The 27,820-nt window shown below is 45.8% G+C and overlaps 1 protein-coding gene across 4 annotated transcripts in view; it reads left to right on the forward strand.

Moving 5' to 3' along the window:
• LOC138510511 (zinc finger protein 189-like) overlaps positions 1-27,820 on the forward strand; it is a 285,778-nt gene that overhangs the window by 247,262 nt on the left and 10,696 nt on the right. For 3 of the 4 annotated variants that reach the window (XM_069626213.1, XM_069626211.1, XM_069626212.1), the window contains one exon: positions 230-340. In XM_069626213.1, the coding sequence (XP_069482314.1) occupies positions 230-340 (111 nt within the window). Of the gene's footprint in view, positions 1-229; positions 341-19,213; positions 19,421-27,820 lie in introns of those variants that run through there. The other variant, XM_069626214.1, reaches the window with a different exon arrangement.

Genomic DNA, 27,820 nt, shown 5'->3' on the forward strand with positions numbered 1-27,820 from the left:
ATGACGTGATTTTTAAAATAAGCAATTACGAGGGTTGCAATTTTGAATGCGCTGTTAAGTGATGCCCTTTAATGATATGATAAAATGTGCTTCCTCCCCTTGCTCCATCATTCTCCCTTTAAAAGCTTTACTACTGAATCCGCAGAATTAGGAGTGGCTCTTGTGTGGTACAGGGTTGCAGTGCCATGCAGATACTCTAAATGCGACGTGTGTGCTTCTTTCATTACAGGAGTGGAACCCATCTTCCCAATAGTTTCATTCAACATTAAAGAAGAGGATGATTCCACCTTCACGGCCAAACACAACTGTGAAACAAGAGGAAGCATCAATAATTCTGAAGGTGAGCAAAAGGTGCTTAATGACACTAACAAAGGTTTGTCCCTGGTGCGAGGCCTTGCATCCATAACTGACAAATTCTCTTAGATTTTTCATTATCTCCTGCAGCCTGATCTCTCGGGTTAGAAAAGGTCAGAAACATGGAGCCACTTTTTTGCTCCCTATCCAGAGTTTCTCTAACTGCTTGAGTATCTGAGTGGAGCTGCACATATAGTTAATTTCATACTGCTTCACTTTTTACAGGGATCAGTGCTCTTAGAAAATATTGGTATGTCCCTATTAGTGTGATTCTGAATTGCTTCAAGAGTTAAAATCTGTGACTATAATGCATACATTAAGAAAACAAAAATCAAGATGTGGATCGGACAGCTATACCATACAGATAACGTTTACCCAAACGGCAGAGTGCACGCCCCAATAATCCTTTGACCATACCAAAAAAGGCATTGGAAAATTATTTAAAGGGATTACTAATTTAGCCTATGAAATATGTTTTTTTTCTCCAAAGTTGACATACATATTCACAGTTAATTTCCAACTAAGTTATTTTTTTTAAGTGTTTTTATTACTTTTGGATTTCAAGGTAAAGATCAACTTACTTGGGTCCTGGATATACCCATAAATCATAAAAACATGATGCATGAAACATGGATTTCCTGTATGTGATTACAATAGCTTGGCACGCTCATTGCAAGCAATGCTACTTAATACATTAAAACTACACTCCACAAAAAATCAACTGGCTAAAACATCCTATGTAATTATACAATTGATTGAAATGGTAAAGCTTTATTCATGCACTTTAAAGATGATTATACTCGTTCAAGGGATTTTATACTATGAACAAAATTCAAATTATTTTGTAACAAAATGAAATTGGTTATTCTAATATGAGCATATTATCAGCAAAAATTCGTACTTGTTTCAATTGCCAGAGGCCAAAAGGAACAAGTACATTGAATAAAGGAGGGTTATTGTACTCCACTTTCCCATAACAGTTAAGGGGAGCATTAAGTGGTGCAGGTTCAACCTAGGTATCGTAATACATATATATTGTTTCAGCCAGATCTTCCAAATAAAATAACTGTCTGGGCTAAAGGCATTAGGTAGCTGTAAGTTTAGTCGTTGTCCTCCATGGTAGTTAACACTTCATAATGATTCAAGCACACAACCAGGCTTTTCAGCGCAATTCTCTCCAGATTAACATTCTTTTTGTCTGGACATTTCTGCACCACAGGGAATTGACCTCCCCTCAGGTTAGAGTTATAAGTAGTCTCCTTCCTGTCTTTTACAGCAGTTATTGGTTGCTATCAACTAGATATTTACCCTGTGGATGATAAAACTCTATCAGAGTGTGTACTGTAAGGAAGGCATGGTATCAACAGTAAGACAGACACAAGTGACCACAGTTCAAGGGTGTTTATTGAACTTCAATAAGGGTTTGAAAAATCCTAAATCTACAGATGGGAGCAAGCTACAACCATCAAATGATAATAACGCAGTCCTTGTAGTGTCTGGTCAAAATAAAAGGGCCTATACTAATAAACCTATTGCCAATCCTTACCTCTAAATATAAATAGTGTGGGGGACAATGTTACAAAAGAGAAAGAAGTGTTCACAAAATGATATGTCGGGATGTTCAGGCCGTGGCCTCACTTCCCCCCATTTTCAGCACGGGACAAGGTGGTACACTCGAGCTTGGCACTGTCTCTAACTTCTCTAGCACGAGGATACAGTTCAATCATAAGCATCAGTGCCTTCCATGCCCAAGTCTCTTTTCCTTTCAAAGTCTGTTGATTCAGAGGGCCTGATGCAACAAACAATGAGTTCCTTTCCTCCTTTAGATTTTCACAAGCACTCAATTTCTCAGCCAATTCACTGTTCACCTCAGATCCCCCTCAGCTGGGCTCAGATCCTTTCACCTCAATTTTTGTACACTATTCATGAATGGAATTCCTCACAGGGTGTTCTTTCTCGTGTGACTCACGGTTAACCCGGATACCCCTCAGTCAGGCTCAGATTCCTTTTTAACTTAAAGGCCATAACTTTACACAAACTTGTTTTAACCAAAGGCTTTTAGCTGAACTCCCTCCTCCGGGCTTGTACCAACTTCAAATACGATTTCAACAACTATCGAAGTCTTTTGAATGGGCACAGGGTTTTGCTTGACCCTTTGCAGACCACTTCAATTCTACAATTTGTTATCACATATCACATTTGCCACCTTTTAGCTGGATACCCAACAGAGACCTTCGAATGAGCACTCACGTGGTGCCGGACCACTCTGATTACGGTATTGTATCTGACTTTGTAAGTTCAATCACTCATCTGCTACTTCATTGTATTCGCATCGCTCTCCACATATGTTTCATACACTATTCTCTTCAGTTGTGATTATACAATGTTTCTGCTTGCAACCTTGGCTTCAACACAGACCAGTCTGGTATTGGTCTCCCCAACTCACCGGCTGAACTGACTTCACTGGCGATGCTTTGTTGTAGGAGCCAAGGACAGTACCACGGCGGCGAACGATTCTTCAGCCTCGATTCCTGGTCTTACGTCTCCTATTCTCAATGGTTTCTGAAAGTATCAGTCTTTCGGTGAAAAGGTCAAGGCACTTCCCTCCTTGCAATCCTCTTCGGTTGTGCCATCTTTCACCTTGTATTAGACTGCCATCTTGGAACCGCGGTTTCCTCGTATGCTTTGCCGTGCTCAGAGTGTGCTGTCGTGCTCTGACTTTTATCCATGTGGGGTAGTGTGATGGAAGTCAGGTTTGTGTAATGGTCAGTGATTGCCTGACCCTGCCTGACCATTGTTTTGGTACATATATGGTATACGGCTCAGGTTTTAGTCTGTTTTCTCACATAACTAGCTGTCCGTGAGAAAAGTGTTTGTGTTGGGAAAGGGGCGGGGGTTGAGTTCCTAAGTATCCTACGTGGTAGGATGGGTTAAAGGTGTTACATGGAAGGGGATGCCGCATCTTGCCATCCGGTGTTCCACTTCCACTCCCCGAGGACCCCTTACCCAGGTGATCCTCCCGTACTGGTCCACCCCCAGGAACTGTACCCTGAAGCGATGGGCGTGTCCTTGCAACCTGGATGACAGATCGTCGGGGACTAGCGGGTTTAGACACCTTCAGGTTTCTCACAGAACTGACACCACCTCCGTGGTTCTCCACTCCTTTCTAACAATCCACTATCAGATTGGTGCTATAGGAAGAGGAGAATGTTGAAACTACACAATCCTGTTCCTCACTAGATCCAACCCATACAACTTTTCTAGTCCTTTGGAGGGCCCTAAAATGTTTGTTTAGGGATTGAAAATTACGATTATACCAGTGAAGTGGTTTTATCGAAAATAATAGGGTGAGGGCGGGCAAGGGATCTGTTTCCGGGTGGGCGGTGACCCGCAGGCCCTTGAAAAAAGTGATATTTGCCAATATTGAACCAAATCAGCCAAAGGAATCACTCTTTATTTTGGGTGCGGCCATCAATATCAGAAAATGTTGCATAGAACTCTGATTATAGGAGAGATAAGGTGTGCCTGTCAGTACTAGTATGAATGGTAAAGCTTGCAGTGGCAGACAGAGAATGACATTACTTCTAATGTTGCTATGTCCAAATCTATCTGTTCTTTTTGGGCCTCTTGCACTGTACGGGACAGATTTATTCTCCTTTCCTTTTTCTATAACCGGGCTTCTGTAGGTGTATGAGGCAAAGGCATCAAAGCTGGATTTTGTTTTGTCATATCATCATTAAGACCATTTCTGTGGAACAGCCAACTAAGATGGCTCCTTAGTTGTTAGCTCCGCTCAAATGCACTGGAATCCTTGGATTATTGCAGCCTATGGTGCACTGAATTCACCCCAGTCCGGGGAGAAGCTAATTGAGCTGGTGTGGCATCCAGCCCGGGGGTTCTGACTTATCTCTGGCAAAGTGGGGCCCAAGCCGTCCTGCAAACTTTAGGGCCTGCCGGGTCTTAATACTGGAGTGCCGCTGCTGTACAGGCTATGCCAGGCATTGCATCAACCGGAGAGCGCGTCTGGGACAGGCCCTCCACCAGGTCATGAGAATTTGTCTTGCAATCCTCACGCAATGGCATGACTGCCGGGGAGCGATGAGTGAAGGCGAGGAGCCTGGGGTGGAGCTTCCACTCAGCAGGGCATGGAACTTCCTTGCGGCCTGCGGCACCATGGAAACCAGTGAGAAATCGGCGACAGCGCAGGAGTCACCGGCACATGTGGGGGTGATCCCCCTCACATTGGCATCCTCTCGCTAGCAGGGGTTTATATTCCTTGTTATAGAGGCAGGGCACACACAACATTATCTGCACGCAACCTGCTGAAGGCACATTGGTAGCTGCAGTGAGGTGGAGGAAGGTACTTCCTGGGTCGTGGTACATACCAGGCTGCAGGCTTTCACATCTATGCCCAAATGCTGCGCATCGTTTGAGAGTTGATAGCTGGTGATACAGATAATTGGTAGCACAGCAATAGGGGGACTCTCACAAGGCCTGACGGTGGGGGAGAGTGCAGGCAGCTGGGGATCTGAGTGCTGACATATTCGGGGTGGTTGGAGCTGGTTCCCCATACAGACCCGGGTGCCTGGAATCACCACCAAATGACTTGGCCGCGCATAGTCAACTTCGTAGACTGCATCATGAAAAAGGGGGCAGGTAGTAGGACTAAAACAGTCGGCATGGACAGATTCGCCAAGGTGACCCCCTAGGGCTGAGGGCGATCACCACCAGCAGGTCTATGTGGCGTGGGAATCACTGGGGTGGCCAAGCCTGCGGATATACAGCGCATGTTGGACACAATGCAGACAGGCTTTGTGGCTGTCCATGAAAAACTAGACGACATCACTGCCAATTCCGCCACAATCCGGGTGCAGTTGGCGAAAGAAGTACAGCGTATTAACAAGGCAGAAGAATGCATCGGCGCGACAGACATGGTTCACAAGCTACAAACCACAGTCAGCACATTGGTCAAGGACATGAAGCACGTTAGAGCAAAATGCAAAGATCTAGAGTCCATATCTTGCAGGAACAATGTATGTATAATGGGGGTCCCGGAAGACGCCCTATCGGGCAGCATGGAGCATGCGGTTGAAATGCTCCTTAAAACAAACTGGATGATCCGCCACTGTCCCTGTTTTTCACTCTTGGGAGAGCGCACAGAGCCCTGGCTCAGAGACCCAAACTGGGTGACTTCCCCAGGCCAGTCATAGCTAAGATCCTGCGTTATCGCGACATGGTCCTACTATTGAAGCTTGCGAGAGACAAACAGGAGTTCCGTCTGGGATCTCAAATCATCTGCATTTTCTCAGGCTTCTCAGTAGCGATCTAGCAGGACGCCAATTCATGGGAGTGAAGAAACGTCTGTTTGAGTGAAATTTGCAATATGCTATGCTTTATCCTGGCCGCCTATGCTTCTAATTTCTGGAAGAAATTATTTTTTACACAGTACCATAGGTGACTGTGAATTTCATTGAGGCCAAAGTACTGCACCGGGTGGCCCGCTGGAGCTCCTCAGACTTGAAATGGGACTGAAAATTGAAGCACGCTAATGGTTGGAAAGTAATATTGGTAAATGGTAATGTAGTATAAAAACATGAGGGTACCTTTTGTTCTTGCGTAATAAACAATTCTATGTCAAGATGGTGCATGAGTGGCAACAGCTCGCCCCACAGTGATTGCTAAACAGTTACAGGATGGGCTTGGATGGGTGGGTTATGTTGACACTGCCAGTTGTGGGTGGACAGTGTAGGGAAGGCATGGTATCTAACAGTGAAGACAGACACAAGTGATCACAGTTCAGTGGTGTTTATTGAACTTCAATGGGTTGGTTGAAAGCCTATCTAACCTAAATCTAAGGATGGGAGCAAGCTACGACCATCAAATTATAACGCAGTCCTAGTCGAGTCTCCATCAAAATTAAAGGGCCTATAGTAATAAACCTATTGCCAATCTTTACTTCTAAATACAAAAGGGTGTGGGACAACAGTGTATGCAAATAGAAAAGTGTTTGAGAAATAGGTCAGGACGGTTGAGCAGCTGGCTTCCCTTCCCCGCGTTTTCAGCACGGGGCAAGGCGGCACGTTCGAGCTTTGCGCACATTCTGCCTTCTCTGCCGCGAGGATACATTTCAAAGCATAGATATCAGGGCCTTCTGCCAAAGCCTCTTTTCCAATAACAATCTCTTACTGCAGAGGGACTGTCGTAACAAACAAATATCAAAGTTCCATTCCTATCAGGGTCTTCACATGCACAAGTTCTCGCTTCCAATGTTCATCATGGGTCTCCGTGCTTCAGGCTTGGACCCCTTTTTACCACAATGTTTAAACTTGTTCTCCCTCGTTCGGGCTCGGACCATGCATCTCGTTCGTTTGGGTTCGGATCCTCTTGATATCAAAATCAAAGACTTTTGAATGTGCGATGGGTTTTGCTTAAACCATCCCATGACCGATTCGATTCACTTCACACAATGTTCTTATCAATCTTCTACTTTTGTTTCTCTTGGCGGGATACCTTACGTAGACTTTTGATTGAGCACATTCACAGTGCCGGACCACTGTGTCAACAGTATCATATCTTTCCTTCTCAAGTTCAAACATTCATCAGCAGTTTAGCTTTACTCACGTCTTTCATCACATGCATTTAACAATGTTCATTCCAGCGCTTGTTATACAATGTTGCCACTTGCAACCTTGACTTCAACACAGACCAGTCTTGCATTAGTCTCCCCAACTCACCAGCTGTGTTGATCTCTCTGGCGCTTCTTTGTTCTTGGGGCCAAGGACGATACCACGGTGGCTGCTGCTCCTCGCCGCCTTGCTTGGTTACATGGGATGGCCTCCAGTATCTCCGACACACAATGCAGGATTCTACAGTCTGGTTTCCTGGCCTTATGCATTCTGACTCAAAATGTTTCTTGAAATGGTTTCTTGCCGAAAAGGTCAAGGGTATTTACCTTCTTGGTTTGCCATTTTTGTCATCTTTCTCCCCTCGTTAAGCTGCCGACTCGAAACTGTTGTTCCTTCATGTGCTTTGCCTCGCTCAGAGTGTGCTCTCATGCTCCGCCTTTTATCCGTATGGGGAAGTTTAATGGAAGTCAGGTGTGAGAGATTGTCAGTAATTGCCTGACTTCGCCTGACCATAGTAGCGGGACATGTCGGATACACTGCTCGGGTGTGAGTCTGTTTTCTCCCAGAGCAGGCTGCCCATGTGAAAGTGTTTGTGAAGGGAAGGGTAGGGGGGGGTAAAGTTCCCACATATCCTACCTGGTAGTAAGGGGTAAAGGTGTTACAGGGGGAGGGACACAGTGTCTCGCCATCCGGTGTCCCACTCCCACTCCCCGAAGACCCCTCACCCAGGTGATCCTCCCGCACTGGTCCACCCCCAGAGTCTGGATGCAAAAGTGATGGCCGTGCCCTAGCCACCTGAGAGAGAGTTCTGCAGGGACTAGCGGGTGAGACACCTTCTGGCTTCTCACAGCAGTTAGGATGCAGGTTAATTGCAAGGGGAGTTGTTGGGGTTCACAGTTTAAAAATGCTTAGTGGCACTGATCCAGTCATACGATGATTGTATATGATGTACAATGCTGTGGTCACATTAAGGAATAAGCCAACTAGTATTGAGCTGGAATGTTAGAGGTTTGGTTAACTGTGTAAAGACCCGAAAGATTGTCGCACAAGCTAATTGCCTAGGTGCCAAGATACTTGTTTTACAGGAAACCCATCTAGTTATGCAGGTTGCCCAGTTGGGGAGACCATCGGTATTATACCTCATATTCTACAAAGGCACGAGGAGTGATGCTTTTAATACATAAAGCATTGCAGTTCATTTGTCAGAGATTGTTGATGAGGGGGTACGGTTCATGCTTGTGCGTGGTGTGAGACAGGCATGGTATCAAGAGACACACAGACTGAAAAGTAACAGTTTGAAAACCTTTATTTATTAACTTGGCTGGGTTGGTGGAATGCCTAACTGCCCCTTACTATAAAGGATTGTTTCCCTCAACTGATGCTTCTAAGGGCTGTCGATGTCTGTAAGTCCAAAACCAAACTCTGTCTGTGCCTAAACATATGCTTGCCCTCGCTCTTAGACAACATTTGTTCAGGAATCTTCTTAAAGAAAAAAATGGTGTTTAAAAAGGAAATGTAAACCACAGCTGGTTTCAGGTAGTCTTACCAATAGGTGAAGTTCTGGCAGTTCAAAATAGTACAACTCAAAAGGTTGTCCTTGGAACCTTCCACGTAGGGCTCTTGCCGTAAGCCAACAGACTTCACAATGTTTCTGCCTCTCCGGGTTCCCTTCCCCAAGTTTAGACCTTTCTTCTTCAAGTTCAACAATGTGTTTTGTGGGCCTCTTCATGGTTCCCTTCCCCAAGCCTAGGCCCCTCATCTTCAAACTCAACAATGTCTTTGGTGGGCCTATCAGGGTTCCCTTCCCCAAGCCTAGGCCCCTCTGGTTTCACACAAAAGTTCACCATGTCAAGATGCACTGTTTTAGCACACAGTTCTTTCCATGGGGTTGTGTCAGAGTTTCAAAGATGCTGGCATTTGGCTCTTCCCCTCCGCGACCACTCTAACTCCTGATCCCTCTCTTTGTACTCTGTTTCTTCCTTTTGGGCACCTTTCCCCCTTGTGCTCTTTTCCATGCTTTGTTTCTCTTTTACCTCTTTCACACTAGCACCCTTCTCTCTTCTTTGATGTGCCCCTTGAACACTCCTCTTGACTTTACCATACGCCTGGCACATTCTGCTCTTTGATCGTACACCCTTATACTGTCCTTCCTTTTTTTTTGTATCGTGCCTCTTGCACTTTCCCTTTTCAACCTGCAGGTCTTTCATACCCCGTTTTCCTGCTTCCGGGTCGCTCGTACCATTTTCTTTACTTTCTCTCACTTTGTAATTCCCTTTCTCAATCTGTTGGGTCGCACCCTTCTTTCCTATTTCAGGTCGCTTGCACCCTCGCTCTGTTTTCTTTTTCTCGTTTCAGTCTTTCATTATTTTCAATCTGCTGGGTTGCGCGCACTCCATTTCCTGCTTCGGGTTACTTGCACCCTTAATTTACTTTCTTTTGCTTCACGCCCCTTGCGCACACTGCTTTTTCCTTGCTTTCATTTCCTTTGTGCTTTACTTTCTGCTTTCAAGCTGCCGCTCCAGCTCCAGCAATCCTCACGCACCTGGTTTCCCCTCATTAACCTAGCGAGACTCACCCAGACAGCGCAGCGCCTGCAAGCAGCTCCCCAGATACGAGGTGTGAGGTCACGGTCTCACCAGCTGACCCTCAGATGCCCCTAGGACTGACACATGTTCCAGGGGAATGAGCACTGGCCAATAAGCAGCACCTCACCTTCCTCTGGCTTCACAGAGACAAGGCTCCTTCACCATGCTGTGACCCCTCTGGTACACCGGGCCAGCGTCTCAGCGTCCTGTTCTCCACTGGTCCTCGCAGACTTCTCATGCTGCTGCCTTCCCATTCCAACCAGCAATCCCAGCTCGCTCGTATTTCTTGGCAGAATCACACCTTTGATACCTGAAGTAATTGTCAAGTGGAGTCGGGTGAAATGGTTTGGGTTGATTTCCTGACTATACCTGATTCTATCAGTGGGACAATCTACTGGTGTTACATGGTAGGCCTCACTCTGTATTCCTATGTTATTTCTATGGGTAAAAAAACAATTGCTCCTGATTGTCTCTTCTTCGTCCCAGTACTAAATGGGGAGGGGGAACAGGATGAGATTGAAAATTACCCATAAAGACTGAGGAAGAGTGCGATGATGTATAACTGGAAAGGGGGGAATACTGTGTCTCTGTACCAGTAGATGTTACATGTGGGAAAATGAAGGAATATGTTTTACCACAACCTAAAGAGGTCATGGAAGGGGTAAGGGTAGATTTCGCCATCAGTAGGAAGGGGTGGATAACGCCTCTCGCCCGTGGATATCTCACTCCCAATCCCCAAGGAGTGAGAATACCCTCAGGTTTCTCACAATGGGTACCGGTGTAACCATGAGATAGTACTGCTTAACAGTTATGATCCCAACAATGATGGCCCTGACTTTTATGCACATGTAATTCATCGGCTCGCCAGATTCCCTACAGCTGCGCTTCTCTGGGGAGGAGATTTTAACAAGATAATGGCTGTGTCCCTGGATAGGTCCACCACAGGTCAGCGCGCTATTACAAAGGCAGCACACATAATTACTGAGGGGACAATAGAGTTAGACATGGTAGATGTGTGGAGGGTGCACAATCAGGGGTTGAAAGAGTTCACCTATTATTCGTCCGCGCGCAGGATGCATCCCCACATAGATCTATGGTTTTATCTTTTAGTCCTTGCCACAGGCAGCAGACAAGTGCATTATCTATCCAAAAATGTTATCTGATCACTTCCCCTTGCTACTTTTACTGAGCTGGGAGACCCGAGGGACGGCCACGACCTGCATGGAGGTTTAAGCCAGAGTTACTTTGGGATCCAGCCTTTGCACTTTGGGCCTCATCACCAGTCGGGCGGTAGACCTTTAGTTGCGGCGGTAACGCTATTACCGCTGCATTGAAGAGTTGGCCCAATCATGAGTTGGGCGGAAAGTTTGGAGCTTTACCCCCAGATTTTTGCTTAAGTTAAATCTCTAGCTTTCTGGACGTTTTCAAGCGCTATTTCCACTGGCGCTATTACCGCTCGCGGTAATAATGCTGGAAATACCCATAGAGTCCTATGGACTCATAAATAAATGGGGAATTACACCACTTGCGCCGGACCATGTAGCAGTAACGCTATTTGCGTTGGTGGTATCCCGGCGTATTACCTCCAAGACCTCGATCTGCAGGACAACATTGAATTATATTTTTCAGACAACTTGGGGTCAGTATCCTCCATTGCAACGCTGTGGCAGGCATTTAAGGTGTATGTACGGGAAATTGCCATGGCATAAGAGTTTGGACTCCTGAAGTCGATTAGGCACGAGTTAAATGAAGTTGAAATGAGACCACATGGGCTGCAGGAACGGCATGCTGGGGAACTCACACCATCACTATTAGCAGAGACTAATCTTCTACTTCTACTAGGATCTGGCACAGAGGGAGGTAAGGTTCTTGTATAAACCAATGATGGCGCGCAGATACAAGGAGGCTGACAGACCGCGGTGCTTGTTGGCATGGATGGTAAAATGAGAAACGCGTAGGACCCCGATCAGGTAAATAGTTGACGGACTGGGCGCAAGAGTATACTTGGACATGGACATTCCATGCCTTTTACTCTAGTCTCTATCAGGTGAAAGGGGACCCATCTGAGGCTGAAATTAAGAGCTTCCTGAATGGAGACCGACTTTATTGTTGTCTAGGGAGGCATCAGAGGCCCTTGAGGCCCCACTGACAGAGGAAGAAATTAAAGGGGCAATCATAGGACTGCCTAATGGTAAAGTGCCTGGGATGGACAGATTGGTGGCAGAAATTTCAAAGGAGTTTTGCGACACGCTGACCCCATGCCCGATTCAGACATGGGAAGAGGCATTGAGTAATAGACATCATCACCAGTCTGTACGGGAGGCCATTATCACTGCTATTGAAGCAAGGCAAGGCCCACAGTTACTGTGCCTCATACCGCCCTCTGTCCTTAATGTTGACGCAAACATTTTTGCAAAGGCGATAGCAAATGGCTCCTGCCACTAATGCTGCATTTAATCCATAATGACCAGTCCGGTTTTATACCTGGAAGGGCCACTGCCTTAAATTTAAGGAGATTAGATGATGTAAAGTCACTGGTATCTCCAGATTCCAAGGCAGTAGCAATATCCTTTTCCCTAAATATGCAAAAAGCATTCAACATGTGTACTTGCCCTTCCTGTTTCAGGTATTGGAAAAGTGATTTGGCTCTAGATTTAGTTTGTGGTTTGACTGCTATATATGGAGCTGGTGGCCACGGTCAACACTAATGGGATTCTTTCTGAGGGCATTAAACTACAGGTTGGCACCTGGTGCGACTGAGGCATGGCGGATGTGGTATAAGACTAGGTGGCACTCCAATGCTAATATCCCTATATGCAGACGACATTTTATTGTATATAGGAGACCCTTCCATGAATGCAGGCTCGGTCATTGAAACGGTGGAGGAATTTGTGAGGTATTCGGGACTACACCTAAAGAGAGATAAGTCTGAGGTATTCCCACTGACGGATACCGCTATAAGCTTGACGGCTTTGCATGGGCCAACTATTGTGAAAACCATCTTGAAATATCTGGGTATAGCTGTCCATAGAGGGCAGCTGAGACACTAGCGCTGAACTACACCAACTACGTAACACTGCTTAAAACCAAGAACGCATACTGGGAGACAATCCCAATGTCATTAATGGGGCGACTCTCGATGCCTAAAATGATAGTGCTCCCGAAGCTGCTATACGTGTTCAATAACATCCCAGTTTGGCCAGGTAGACAGCTGTTTTGAGAACTGTAATTGATATGCACACCATTCCTTTGGGGCAACCGAGGAATCTGCATGGGATGGGCACCAATGACTCGACCATGGGAAGAGGGTGGACTCGGGGCACCCCACTTTGAGCTATACTACGTAACGGCACAATGTGTATATATGCAGCTTTCTGGGAAGATGTAGATGACTCCCAACCGCATGTCTGATTGGAAAAGAGCACAGCAGATCCAGTGGCCTTGCGAACCATCATATATGGAGATGATTATAAACGTAGGGTAGCACTTGATCCACGTAAAGCTATTAGGCAGGCCTGGGCTAGGTTCTACAAGATACATAATGTGGCAGCCCCTTGTGATAGATGGATTCTGCTTTGGGGACATGCCGACCTGGCTCCCATGCTGGACCCCTCAATAGAAAAGAGCTGGAGGCCGGCCGGGGTGGACGCTCTGAGTTGCATGTGTGAGCAAGGAACTTTTATTGGGTGGGAGGAGTTCCAGGAACACGTAGGTGATTCGACATTGCAGAAGATGTATTACTGCAGAATGAGAGCAGCTTTCAGGGCAAAGTGGCCTTGTTTCCCAAAGCCGGTGATCAGCCTGGGGGAGTCATACATTCATGAGGCTAAGTTTGGGGATAGAGCAAAGAGCATATCTGTGTTGTATAAACGGCTGCTATGCGAGATTAGGTATAACGGGCAGATAATGAGGCGAAATGGGAGCAGGAGTTTAATATTGAGTAAATAAAACTTAGAAAGAAAAAACACTTAGTTTGCCTATTATGGCATAACCAGCCAATTTCCGCGGCACCAAGTATACCTCTAGCAATGTTTTAACTACTGACACTCTCTCCTCCACAAGGAAGAGAACCAATGACTCCAGCAAACAAATATTTAATTAAACATAATGTTATGTTAAAGGGTTTTATACTGTGCACTGTCACTGTTTGCTGAGCGTAGATGTTTTTTTCGGTTGGTAGCCGTCATGTGCTGTTGTGCGAGTCTGTGTGGTTTGTTTCATTGTTGTGGTGTAGTAAAGTGCATGCGGTTTGTTGTGCTGTAGAGGTATGGCTACAGTAAAAGTAGAGGAATATTAATGGTGCAAAAACTCTTTTGATTTTTCCAGAATGAAGGTAGGAACGGTGGTATTAATAGACCATTATTTGGCCTGTGAGTTTAGCGCTTACATGCAGCTCCCTCTAAATTGGGGAGGCACTTGCTCTTAAGTAGTAATAAGTGCACCGTTCCTAGTGGTCCGCCAGAGTTAAGTGCAGATTGCTGATTTCCCCTCAATTAATGCACACCTAAGAAACAAAATGTCCCTTACTCTTAAACGCACAAAAAGGGATAACTATGTTTCTGCAAAATGAGCCCATGTGTATAACGCCATACCAGACAAACCTGAATTGCTCGGTAAAACAGCAACATCGTTTACATCTTTCACTGCCGGTCTGCAAAGCGCATGCAAATGCCAAGTGGTTGGAAATAACACGGTGGGAACTGCTGCAGGTGATAAATATCACTGTGAAAGGCTTGTATGCCATAAAGGAAGAGCTGAAAGCAGTCAGGCTCATGACTCTCCAAAATCGTTATGTCCTCGACCTTATTACAGCCTTGGACAGTGACGTGTGGGCAAATATTGCTGCACATACACACCTGCCCACAATGAGGATAATGGGACCCTCACAGAAGCGATAACGACCTTCATGGAAGTGCACACAAGAAATGGTGGAGGAGGTAAACGATATTGCTGATAATGACTGGTTTAGTTACCTATTCTCTTGGATCCCCTCCTGGTTGGATAATGCATTTAAAGTACTTCGAGCCATTTGGTTCTATGTTCTAAGAATTATAATAAGCCAATGCAAGATGACTGCCAAAAAGGCAGTAGGGATGAAAATAGTAATACATGTGGATGCTCACATACACGAGTATACACACAGAGATGACCTGCCCCATGCCCCATCCAGAATCAAAATGTATATTTTTGTCCTCCCGACCCAGCAATGGGTATATTATGATTCCAATGGGGAATGTTGCTATATGACCTGGAGTGTGGACAAACATATAAGACATATAGTTTGATTGAGGAGGGGTGGCCAAGATATGGATACCCAAAGAGCTTTATGTGGCAGAGAGCATAGGAAGAGTGTGGTCGAGGACTCGCCAACGGAGGAATGGTAAGGAGCAGATAAATATGTCATTTATTGTTTATGCCCTGTCCCGACCCAATACCGCACAGGTGAGCAACGTTACTCACTAAGGCAACCGTACCACCCATATCCCAGGCAGGTACAGCAGGAGATGGGAACAATCTAACGCTGAAGATTGCACGAGTAAACCAAACAAACATTATGCCAATAGATGTGCATGCACCAGATATGAAGCAAATGTGCACTCAGCATGAAGAAAGCGAACACTAGGTAACACGTGCATTTATACATGAAATCTTTTTTACATAGCATTTTACATCCATAAAACATAAAGAATACTAACATAAGCAACATATAAGCCGAATGTAACATAAATGACACGCAAATACAGCTCACTAACATAGAAATGCAACATGAATTACCAGTCAACTTTTCCAAAATGGAAGCCGCAACACGCTTCTAAGTAAATGAAAGGCCCCAAGGCTTCACAAGGACTCAAATGCTGAAATAACAACATACTGATCTGTGCAGAGCTCTGACAGTTGCTAGCAAATCAAGCCAAGGTTACTATGAACAAGGGAGGATAGGAATGGCAGAGAGAAAGCACACAATAAGGATTCCCAGCACTTAAGTAATATATTCTTTGACTAAGAGCACAACAAGCCTTTGTAAGCCAGGTGCAGGGCAAATGGAAGCCAAAAGACACCATGAAGAGTAGCTCAAACATGTCCCCAGTGGTAAGAGAAACCATAACACTCACATTAATATTAGCCAAAGTCCTAATAAATGGAAGGTGAAATACTTCCAAACACGGTCCCATTGCACGTGACTCATAATTGAAGAACACTGCCTATTCATTAGCAACAAATACAGATAAGGCACTTGCTGTACTCCTTACACACATCCCCAGACACGAGACACCACGCAAGGCCAAATACAAAGCGATCACTCTGGCTCATGGCCTAGAAATGAGGAATGGTATCTTCTTGAATTATACTCTTTATGCTTGTATGCTGTCCCTGCTTTATTTTGATGATAATAAAGCTGGGGTTTGCCTTGCACTTTGTCTATTTTTGTTATTGAGTCCGTTTTGATCTGGCTTTGGAACCTCTGTGTAATTTGGGACTTTCCAGGCCATTTTAGCGTTAGATTTGTTCTGTTTCATAATAGAAACTGCCATGGTATTTGCGGTGTCATCGACTGGTGCATCATCCACACAATGAGCATTGAAATCACCATCAGTTACCACTGGCTTGTCTCCATTAATCCTATTGCACTCTACAAGTATTTCACCAATGGTGCCCTGAATCCCACACGTGATTGATCCTGTCAGTGGATCATAGACATTCAATATTAAAATCTTTTCCCGTCATCCACCCACCCCCTCGTCATTATAAGTTACTCCCACTGCGATGATATTAGACTGATTGTCCAGACCCTACACCAAATGAGCCATCAAATCTCTGCCAACCCCTATTAGCCTCCCCCCCGAAGGTCTCCCCACTGTTCAATATTTAGCCGGGACATGAAATACCATATATCCATCGATAAACACTGGGGCTAACAACCAACTCTCTTGTATCAATATTATATTGTTGTCATACAGGATGGTATGGATTCCAGTGCCATTGGTAATGTGGCTGTGTCCTCTAGTGTTCCATGATAAAATGGATAATAATCACGCCCCATTACGCAGGTTTACTGGCAAGAAGGCCGTAAACCAGCCCCACTCTTGGAACCGGTAGCGTTCTTATCCTCTGTTTCCACACTCGTTACTGACCTACCCATCCTGGTTGTAGTGATTTGTAAACCACCCCACTCTTTGCTGTACCCCAGTTTCTTCCCACCAAGGGAGGTGACCTTTGATGTCAGAACAGGAAGGAATCGCTCTTGACCACATCTCTCCCCAGGGTATTAGCCCCGTCTGATCCCACTGTGATGGGTCAGAAGTTTGAGGTGGACAACTTTTGGATGATTTGTCAAAATACACAATTTTATTAAATCATGAATGCCTCACTATTCCTACTCTGACAAGGATTTCCCTGCCTATCAAAACTAAAGGAAAACACTCCAACATAGGATATCTGGCCCTCACACTTAAACATCAATTACATAAAGAAATATATGGCCATTCATACATCAACAATGATATTCGCAGTCTCTCTTGGTAACCTGGGTGAACTTCCATTCCCCAGGTTTCAAGGTAATTCAGTTCAATGTTCAATAAAAAAAGAAACAAGGAAATCTGTGTTTGTAATACAGTCTCAGTTTAGTTCTTGGCTCCTTCAATGTCAAAGTAAAGTTCTGTTAACCAAAGTTCAAACAACAGAAAAACATCTCTTCTTGGTGAAATTAATACATTTCACTTCCTCAAGATATCATCAGTGCCATTCCCAGCCAAGATGCTTTGCCACAACTTCCAGGTGTCCAAGAATTATTGCCACAGTTCTTTGTTAAATTAAAGTAAATATAACTTCTGCAAATGGTAACGAAACACTGTTTGTGGTTAACAATTAGTATATATCTCTCTACAAGTTTAGGAGTTACAGTACGTATTTTTGTCAGGATAGCTTCACAGATCTTCTACTTCCACTTCAACAATTTCCAACTTTGAGCAACTTCCACAAGAATTTTGCATGACGGTCTACTACTCTGCTTCATAGTATTCCACCTTCAATTGTGCTACTGACGTCTCAAATCTACTGACAGCCAAATACACCACCACAGCTTCAGTACTTTGTGACTCTAAACAGTTTTCAATTATGACAAGATTCACTTTCGGGTACTTCAACACCTTCAGGTAGGCAAGGAACTCTTTCTCTGATTATTCCTTTTGCAGGGGGGCAGCCTCTTTGCCTCTCCTGTCTTGCTGCAACAATGTACTACTACTGCTTCAATACTTAGTAATTTTGAACAGTGTTCAGAGAGAACAGGATTCGCTGTCTGGTACTTCGACACCTTCAAGTAAGCCGGGCACTCTTCCTCTGAACCTGCCTTTTCCAGAGGGACGGCCTCTTTGCCTTTCTTGTCTGTCTGCAACAAACAACAACCTAGAATTGCCTTTAGGACACACTTCTCTTTTCTTCCTAAAGGCTTTGGCAATGTAGGTTGTATCAACTTTGAAGAACAATTAATAGGAGCAAGTTTCCATTCCCCAACCTTACATTTATCCCTCTGAACTGGAGACTTCCGGTCCTTTAAGATGAGTAGCAATACCTTTGAGATGGATGGGGATGCAGATTTTAATCAAACATCAATAATTCAGACGACACAAATAGCTTGGCAAATGTTTGTCTGTTTTAATGCAAGTAATTAAAACGGGGAGTAAAATGAACATCAGCAAACACTCAATACTCCACTCTAAAACTCTAAAACTCTAAAAAAAAAAAAAAACATTTTTATGGACCGAAAGTGTCACTGCTGACATGTAGACCTGCGTCATTACCAACGTCATCCTATATATCAAACTTCTAAAACCTGTCGGGATGCAGGATTAGTTCTAAGTGAGTGTGAGGATGGGAGGGGGAACCCCAGCCCCAAGGGTGCTGGACCGGGCCTAATGCTGGGCACTCGGAGAAAGGCAGAGCAGGCAACACCTGCTCCACCGTGGCCAGCACAACCACGGGACACGCGGGAGGTGCCGCCACGGGCGGTGTGGGAGGGGAGCGCCAGAGAGGGGCCTCTGACGACGGGGAGGCCGCACCGGCGTTCCGCGACAAGGTTGCCTGCCGCGCTGCTGCAGCGCCGGCCCCTCTCGCAGGAGCCTGCGACACTGGTGCTGCGGCAGAGCAGCCCAGAGGCAGCCCCTTCAGTGGGACACGGCCTGACGCCTTCGGTGTTGAGCGGCGGCGGAGCTTAGGGTACAAGGAACCAGGCTCAAGCCGACCGCTCAACGCCGGAGGAAATCATAAACATAATACGGGGAGAGCGGGGGTACATCCATTAGAGGCCCCTCCTTACCTGAAGAGGCGGCCGACGCGGGACCTCTCACCAGACAAGCAGACTGTGAAGCACCATGGTGGGGGGGCGGGACCTATGGGGAAACCGCACAGCAAGCTCCACTCAAATGCAAGGACAGCAGGGGGAGGGCTGGAAACATGGAGGGAGAGCTGGATCTAATCATTGGGAGGAAGGGAGGGGGAAGGGAGGCAGCTGCTCCATTTATGGACGGAGGGCTCCTTGAGGCTCTACCAATCAGAAGGGGGGGTGGAAAGTGTCCCTGATTGGTCCTTTTTCCTTCCTAGGCACGGGTATAAAGGGGACTGGCCTAATGGCAGTGTTGTTGCTTTTTGCAGGGAGAAGGAGAGGAGAGTGGAGGCAACTGGTGGGCCTATCCGGGTCCGAGCGAATAGGAAGCACTTCCCAAGGAGAGCAAACCCTGGTTCTTTTTCCCACCGTGAAGTAACTGTGGGACTACCTTGAACCAACCTTGGTGGTTAAACAAAGAACATTAACCCGTGTTTAATAAAGTTCATTCAGCATCAACCTCGACTACTGTCCTGATTACCACAGTGAGTAACTAAACATAAGTGCTATATCTGTATAGAGTAACGAAGAGAAATCATTGGATAGTCAACAACAGGTGGGGCAACTAAGCCCTCCCTTTAAAATGGCCACTATGAATGTCACTAAATGTACGACGTCCCATTGGCTATGCAAACTATAGGACTCCCAACTACGTGGTGCCCCACAATTGGTTGGCTTCAAACCCCATCAGTACTTTCCACCTACGTGTGCAGCACGCAGATTTGAACAACCAGGTGCGGGCAAGCTTATCCTGATACCAACTTCCCACCAATTAAAAATACACTCCATCATCACCTCAGTGATTCAGTGTCAATTAATTATTTTAAATTGGCCTTGAGTTTGTACTGTGCTCTGGGACTTTTTAAGCAGTATGGGTACTATCTGGCTTCCGTGCGTAGGTGTGAACTTCTCATTCGTCCAACTTTCTTCCATCAAATGACTGGACACCATGAATTGAGCCTTATTTGTGTATTTGATTTTATTCTTTAATAGTCTTCTGACATCTCATGTTTTTACTTGACCTTCGTGAACAGGAGCTTCTGTTATTTCACGTTAATTGTATCCAATGTCAGCTACTTCCAGTTCTGATAAGACCTTGGCTCTTTGGCTCATCCAACTCCTTAGCTGAAATATATTCTGTTTAATTCAGTTGCTTTTGTATCTGCGACACCGATTTGAGGCCTTCCTTGTTGCTCAAGACTGCTATATACGTAGTGGAACAATGATTCTTTATTCAATCCATATATATCTATGAGGTAGATATGTATATAGTGGCGCTTGTCGCTGTCTATTCACTATAAGCATGTGGCTAGCTTTATGATTGCTTTGCTGCTTGCGTTTTGTTGCATCTGTACACGTTTAAACTAAGTTTCTTCATCATTGTTTATGGCATAAGTCTCTTCATCTTGATCCAAAGCTGTCACTTATCCTTGGTACTTCTTCATCCATGTAAATCGTCTGCCTCTCTGGTCTGTTATCTTCTATATGGAATCGATTCAGTTTCGTATGTTGTCACCATTCATCCTGTTCATTCAGTTTGTTTGTTTCATCAGGAATCGTATTCAACTGGCCATCATATTGTCTTGAATGTAGGTACGGTTTCCTCAATGGGTACTTTACTTCCCATAGTCTCTTAGGTATAGGCACTCTTATTGGTACTGAACAGAGTCGTTGCTCTTCTTCTTGCTTTCTGATGGGTGTAGTATACGTCACATACTTTGGTTCATGTTTTTCAGGTAATCTAGACTGGGCTGGTGGAGTGGGGGTTCTTGGCTCCTCCTCTACACCTCTGTCTACTGTTAGCCAGAATAATTACTCAGAAGCTTTGTTGCCACTCTCTTGGCTTGAGGTAATGCTTGCACACCCAGGTCTTAGGCACTGTTAATGTTCTATTTGGCTCACAGTAATATTTAGATTGTTTTGTCACTGGGAAAGGCTACTTTCAGTCTTAATTGGGAAAATACCTTGTTCGTTCTTGGCTTGTGCAATGCTTGCTCTCTCCAACTTATAATAACAATGTTTAAACACTTGGCTTCTCTCAGTATCATTTTTTACCACTTTAACAAAATATTCCTAGTTCACTCTTCATCCTAGAATCTTTATTAGGCACACACTACCACTCCTTTGTATGCTTTTTACAAGATTAAGTTCAACAATCATGTTTCACAGTGCTTTCTCTTTACGCAAATGAAGAGAGAATACCTGATCAAACACCAGTGCTACAATTCAAATGTTGCATTGTTAAAGATTGAGTACTCCACTTTGCATCGCTTCTACTCTTACGCAAGTGTTTATTTAGCTAGATACTGTTGTCTGCAGTGTTCACGCAAGGAAACCGAACTCCCGGTCAAACTCATCGGCTTCTGTGTTCCTTTCTGCATGGGCTACACAACTTCTACCACTTCTGGCTTCAGTCTGGACCCACACCCTTCCTCGCTGAAGGTGTCTTCGGTCCGGCCATGTAAATTTGGAGCCTCTCTCATTCCTGAGACTTACGGCTTCAACACAACTACGGGCCACAGTCTCTGACGTGCTTCCTGCTGCGCAGTCTCTGCAATTAGGCTCATGTGTGGATTCAGCAGTCTTCCTTCACGCCCTTCGCTGTGCTGCCTCTGCACATCAGAGTTTGGGGGAACACAAGACCCTCTCAGGACAAGCAGGTGAAATTTGCTGTATCAACGTCCTGGCGTCCCTTTGATTCTCCCACTTCTGCCTTGATTGTCAACACTTTGCCTTCTTCCTTCTACTTCTGCTTCTGCCACATACACTCCAGCCACAGCTTCAGCTCCTCTTTATTGCCTGCACCTGAGGGGGCCTTTTAAGCCTCTCACCTTCCCTCAGGTGTGGGCTATCAGGCTTAATTGCCTGACTACTACTACAACTTGCCTCTTTCTCATCCCAGTACTCATAGGAGTATGGGACTTGTAGTCTTTATCAGTAAAATTAGGCCTTTTGGACAACTGCTTAGTTTTAAGGGTATATTTATTTCCCTTAACAGTATTCAGGAATGAACCATCAGAATTCATTGTGACAGAGGAAGACAATTAGTTTAAGGCGGCATTTTTAAATTCCCTTCCATTATTCCTTTGGGAGTAAGGAGGATTGTTATCCTCACGTGCTTTGAGTGGTCTTTCTGTCCTTAGGGCTTGTTCAGGGTGTATGTCCCTTGTGCCTATATCCACAGATTTTATATATGGTTCAGATACACCATAACAACAATAGGCCATTGCATGCCATGTCAATTTTAAAAGGTTCTCCCTTTCAAAGGACAAACACTGCGTCTCACCCCATGGGATCTCGTCACCACCCTGGGCCTTATCTCCTCCCAGGTGATCCTCCCACAGTACACTACCCCCAAGGTCAGGATCAACAAGCGTTTGCCTTTCCCTGGCCACCTGGGAGGAGACTTTAGGCAGGGGTTTAGTGAAGGATCCATAGAATTCCTCACAACACCCCCGCCCTCCCATCCCCCCCATTGATCAAACGAGTTGCAGTGTCAATATCATAACCCATCTTCAGGAAACTGGGTAAGTGAGATGTAACCAGGTCCACAGTGGCACTAGAAAAACAGAGGACCTTCGTGGTGGGAACTTCTGTGTTATCCATAAACTCAATGAAATCAAAATCACTAGATTGAAGAACACAGAGTTGTGTAATAGAGGTACAATGGAGTGATTCTGACAGTCCTGGAGGGACCTATCCAGTGTTGAACTCTTTTTCTGGCGCTCTTCCAACAAAGCAGTTGGCAAAGTAATGTGGCGGAGCACCAATCTTATTTAGAGTCCTAACGACTAGTCGAACTTACCTTGCTTACCAGGAGAGGTGAGTAGTGCAGCCTTCCTGACAGCATGGAGGCCTGTGGTCGGGGGAACAGACAAGTTGTGCGGCTCATGAGTTCTGTGAGCTGTGTGGGGCTCGCAGCCCGGTTGCTGTAGGGCTGCAGAGGGAAAAAAGTGCAGCCAGAATCCAGCTATATCCCGGCCCCTGTTCATACTGGTGGGGGTGAGGAAGCCCGCTGCAGCATCTGCTGGGCTGCTATTGGAGGAAACTGTACCACAGAGAAGGCTTCCCGCTGGTGCTGGGCTTTGTGTACCTAGACAGAGTACAACAACAGCCATCAGTGATGTGAGGCAGATGCGGCGAATGTCCCATTAGGGACTTTCTGCGAATGGGAATGGCTAAAATGTCCGGAAACAATCCGATATGTCAAATGGAATGTATGCGTTTTAAACAACCCCATTAAAACCCATAACATCTTTGCTTAACTTCATCGCCATAAGTCTAACATTGTTTTATAACAAGAGACCCACTTGTCACACTATGCACATAAAGCACTAGCTAAATCCTGGAGACAGAAAAAGTGGTTCTCTGGGTATTCGAGGGTTAATATGTTTTTGTGTTTGGAATTGTATACAGTATCAAAACTATTATTATAAATGTCTGTGCTCCTAACCTTCTTTACCTCCCTATTCATTAAGTGCCCTAACTTTATGGGCTACTTTAACACCCCACTCCATGACCAGCTCGATGGATCATCCCCAAAGGTCATCCCTAATGCTACTTGCTCCATCCTAGACGCAATGTTCTTATTACAGTTAACTGGCATTTGGTGGAAATTCCATGTAGTTAAGCGGAAATGTACATGCTACTCCTATGTACATGATTCCCACTCAAGGTTAGGTATGTGGTTTGGTACCCTTGGGTTAGCACAAAGGAATTATTGGTTGTGAGATTCTCCACAAGTCCTTATCTGATCTTGCACCAGTTATGGTCGATATAAAGACACTGTAACGCCACCCTGGGCCCATACATGTCAACTTAAACAAGACTCCTTAATCAACTTAGTTTTTAAAGCTGAGATTAGGGAAGAGATTAGTTTAGCTACTTTCAAATCAATACCCCTTATGTGAGCAGTCCAATATCAGCCTGAGAACCCTTTAAATTGTATATCCGAGGAATCTCCATCTCCTAAGAATATGGAATATTAAAAATAGTGCCTTTGGAGAAAGCTAGGGGCGCAGGCAAGATGGCTGCCTTACATAATGGCTCTGTGCTGAAGCCCCCTGTGATTTGAGCGAGCCAAGCAGCGAGCCTGAAACTGTGGGTGGTGAACAGCCAAAAAGAATGATGATCTTATGGTACAAGGGGAGAGGCGCTCTTTAGAGCCTGGAGCGGTGCAGCGGAGAGGCTACCTCCCTAGACAGAAAGTGAAAGTGCAATATGATTGGGCCTACTAGTGCAGCGACCGCGGTGAAGGGAGGAGGCAGAGACTGTCTGCAACCTGAAGTGGCGACTGACTACGATCGGGGGGACTTCGAGTGGGCGCTCCCCTCCCCGGACAAAGCGGTCGTGAGGAGGACTCCCCAGGAGGAAAACTAAGAGCAGGGCTGTGTAGCCGGAAGACGGGTGGGTAGCTGCACCAGAGATAAGGTGTGTGCTGCATGTCACTGACAGTAATGAATTCTGCGACGAAGAGTGGAACAGGGCCCATGGAGGGGGAACCCAAGACAGGAGAGGCAGGAGAGACCTGGAACTGTGCTCCGATACATGGAGGGGAGAGGAGCAGCCTGCACCTTGAAGACACGGAGGTAGGCCAAGCTGCCACCTCCCCACCCCCGGTGTGCAGTTACTGCGAATGTTGGTGGCTGGAGGTGTCCCCTGGCAAAGATAGGAGTGCAGGAAGGGCTGCCCGGAAGAACTGGCATGGCTGCACTTAACAAGGTCAGGGCCTCTGACTGGGCCACAGCGGAGTTTGACAGCGGGTATTGACAAGGAGGAGGGAGTCCTAGGAAGTGGACAGGCCCTCACATTGTGACTGAGAGGCCCAAAGGCAGAAGCGGGCAAAAGGAGGGGAGTGAGGTGTAGCCAACTCTCCGATTGAACTGAGGTGAGCAGGAGTGGAGCCCCCACCCCCATCCACAGTATACTAGATTGCCCCAGGAGAAAGGGGGCACAGGAGAAGCTGGGTGTGAGTGACGAGGCCCAGAAAGTGGGTTATCCTGCAGATCCATGTCGTTAGACACGTACCAAAAAGCTAGAAGCTTATAAGAGGATGCTCCCAGGCACAGCAGGACCCATAGAATTGTAGATGGGAATGGAGACGCAGGACACTGTCACAAAAGCAGACTTCACTGCGCTGCTAAGGGAGGTTCAGTGCATTAGAGCGAACATCCAGAACTCTCTCCTGGCCCTGGGAGGCTGGGTGGACAAATCAGAGGAAAATGTGGAGGGGCTTGAACATTCACAGCTTTCTGCGGACCTTCTCGAAATGCCTATGGAGGCACGCATGAAGGAACTAGAGGAGAAAGACTGGGCCCTCCCTAAAGATAGACAATCTGGAGAACTGGGAGCGCAGGTGCAACATCTGCATTTTGGAGGAAAGGAGAATGGGCCCTGGGGCTGGAGGCGAAAGTCAAGTCCTTTCTGGAAATGTTGTTCAGAGAAGTGACAGATGGAGCGGCAGGGATTTGCTTTGGTAGAGTACATAGGAGTACGGATCCTAGAGAAGGCCAGAAACGGCCAGATCTGACCTACGAGGGGATTTAAGTGGTGATATACCAAGATCTGTCTGCATTCACATTGGCCAGGTGCAGAGACTGCCGAGCCCTGACTCAATGGTTAAGAGAACACAATATAAGTTACCGCTGGGGCTTCCCCCTCTTGCTTACGTTTGAAAAAGGTGGAGAAGAGGTACGTATCACCACAAGAGAGGAGGCGGAGAGGGCACTGGCTCACCTGCAAGACGAGGACATACACCCGATGAAAGAGGGAGCTGATGTCCAGAAAGAACGAAGGCCCAGGGGCCCGGGACGAGGTGGAAGGAGGTCAAAGAGGCCAAGCAGTCATAAATTCAGAAGGTAGAATTCTCCATCCCCTCCAACTTGAGATGGGAGGCCGAACCACAGACAGTAACAATTTGCTAAAGCTGTTTACGATGCAACTAAAGGGGGAAGAGACTCACTGCTTGGAATTCGGCGGTTATGATATTGACAGGGGGTTGGGGGAGAGTAGGTATGGGTTCCCCTGGTGACCCTGACTTATTGTTGGAGCATCTTAGCTAGTTCACTAGGTAGGGCTCTGTGGAGGAAGGGCTACTGGTTTCCTGGTTACTGGTTGTTTGGGGTTGAATAAAGGGGTGTTAATGGGGAAGGAGGGGAACAGGGGGCAGCACATGGTGGACATTGAAGGTAAATGCAACATGAGATGGTGGGGCAATGGATAGGGGATGGCAGAGACACTGACTGAGGGGAGTAGGGGGTGAACCCAGGCTGGCCATAGGCAAAGGCCTTAAATCGCCTACTAAGAGGTCCCTGGTGGTGTGTGAATTCCGTGAAGCATCCCTGGATATAATGTTCTTGCAAGAAACTAGGCTGAAGGCTGGAGAAGAATAGTCCTTGAAGGGTGGTGGTATAGGACAGGTATAATCAGCCTCGGGCACGGCCAAGAAGGGAGGAGTGGGCATTGTTATCGGTAAGCATTTGCAGCTTCCAAATGTCTCGAAGTTCGAACAGATGGAGGGGAGGCTACTGATACTCCAGGGATTGTTGGAAGGAATCAGTGTGGTGTTGGCATCAGTGTATACCCCAAATGAGGGTCAGAGGGAATTCAATGCATGCGCTTTGGCTGAGGTGATGGCCCGGCACAGAGAGCTGACGATTCTGGGTGGGAGCTTAAAGTCCTGGGTGGATAGGGTGTCCGCCGGGAAACAAGAGGAGTCGGTGTGTCATAAGAGGGCGGATGATTTTGGGAACAGAATAGAGGGTCGGGCCTGATAGACGTCTGGAGAATGATGCACCCCAGCAGGAAGTGCAAAACATTTACTCTACGCTGCACGCAACATACACACATATTGACTATATATTGGTCAATAGGGAGGCAGTGGCCACAGTTTGTCAGTGTGACATTCGCACTGTGGGTTGGTAGGACCACGATATGGTCCACATGGTGATTGAAGTAGTCGGTTTTAGCAGGACCGATTCAAAATGGAGGTGTAATGACTCACTATGGCAGAACCCATTGTTCGCTGAGAGCTCGAGTGCATATAGTACTGAATACTTCCGCGTCAACGATACTGGGGAGGTAGGTGTAGGGACGGTATGGGATGCAGGGAAGGCCACCTGGAGAGGTCTTCTCATACGAGAGGGGGCTCGAAAAAAGCTCGAGTGACAGCTACTGGAAGATGCATTGCGCAATGACATTGCTAAAGTGGAGGAAACCATGGACGGGGAGAGAGTATATGAGGCGAAGGACCTGCTGTGTATGGAGTTAAAAGCAATGGGTCCGGGAGACGTAGCTAGAAAAGTGAAGTTCCTAAAACAAACATTTTTTTATTTTTTACTATAGTGTTATTTTTGTTAAATACACCTTTAACACTAAGACAAAGTTAAAAATACATTACACACAATAAGATACACAAATCCAATTCAAAGCATAAAAAGTGCACAATAAAATAGTACAATATATTCAATAGCTCATTTCATAATAAACGTCATCATAAAATGAGACAGTATTTATTATTTAAATCAATTAAAAATCTAATCAATTACTATTCGTCCTTGCAAGGGAAAAAGTAAAATTTTTGTTAAAATGTCTTTCCACATATAATATTATGTAAAAATCATGACAAGATTACTTGATTGATAGATTCTACTCCAAAACTGATTGCTTTGCATAAAGCAGAGATCCGCCTCAATTTGTTGAATCCCTTAACATATATATAAGTTAGTGATTCACAATTGGTAAGCAAATGTTGTGACGTCTTCAGCTGTAGGCCACACAGTCTATATAGGCACTCTGCCTTAGGAATATTATACCAAACACCTTGATTTGACATGGCAGGAAGTTCATTCAACCTAAGTCGCGGAATAACTCTCCTC

The sequence above is a fragment of the Ambystoma mexicanum genome, chromosome 6p (assembly GCF_040938575.1).
Source record: "Ambystoma mexicanum isolate Mex_15411 chromosome 6p, UKY_AmexF1_1, whole genome shotgun sequence".
Taxonomy (NCBI): Eukaryota; Metazoa; Chordata; class Amphibia; order Caudata; family Ambystomatidae; genus Ambystoma; species Ambystoma mexicanum.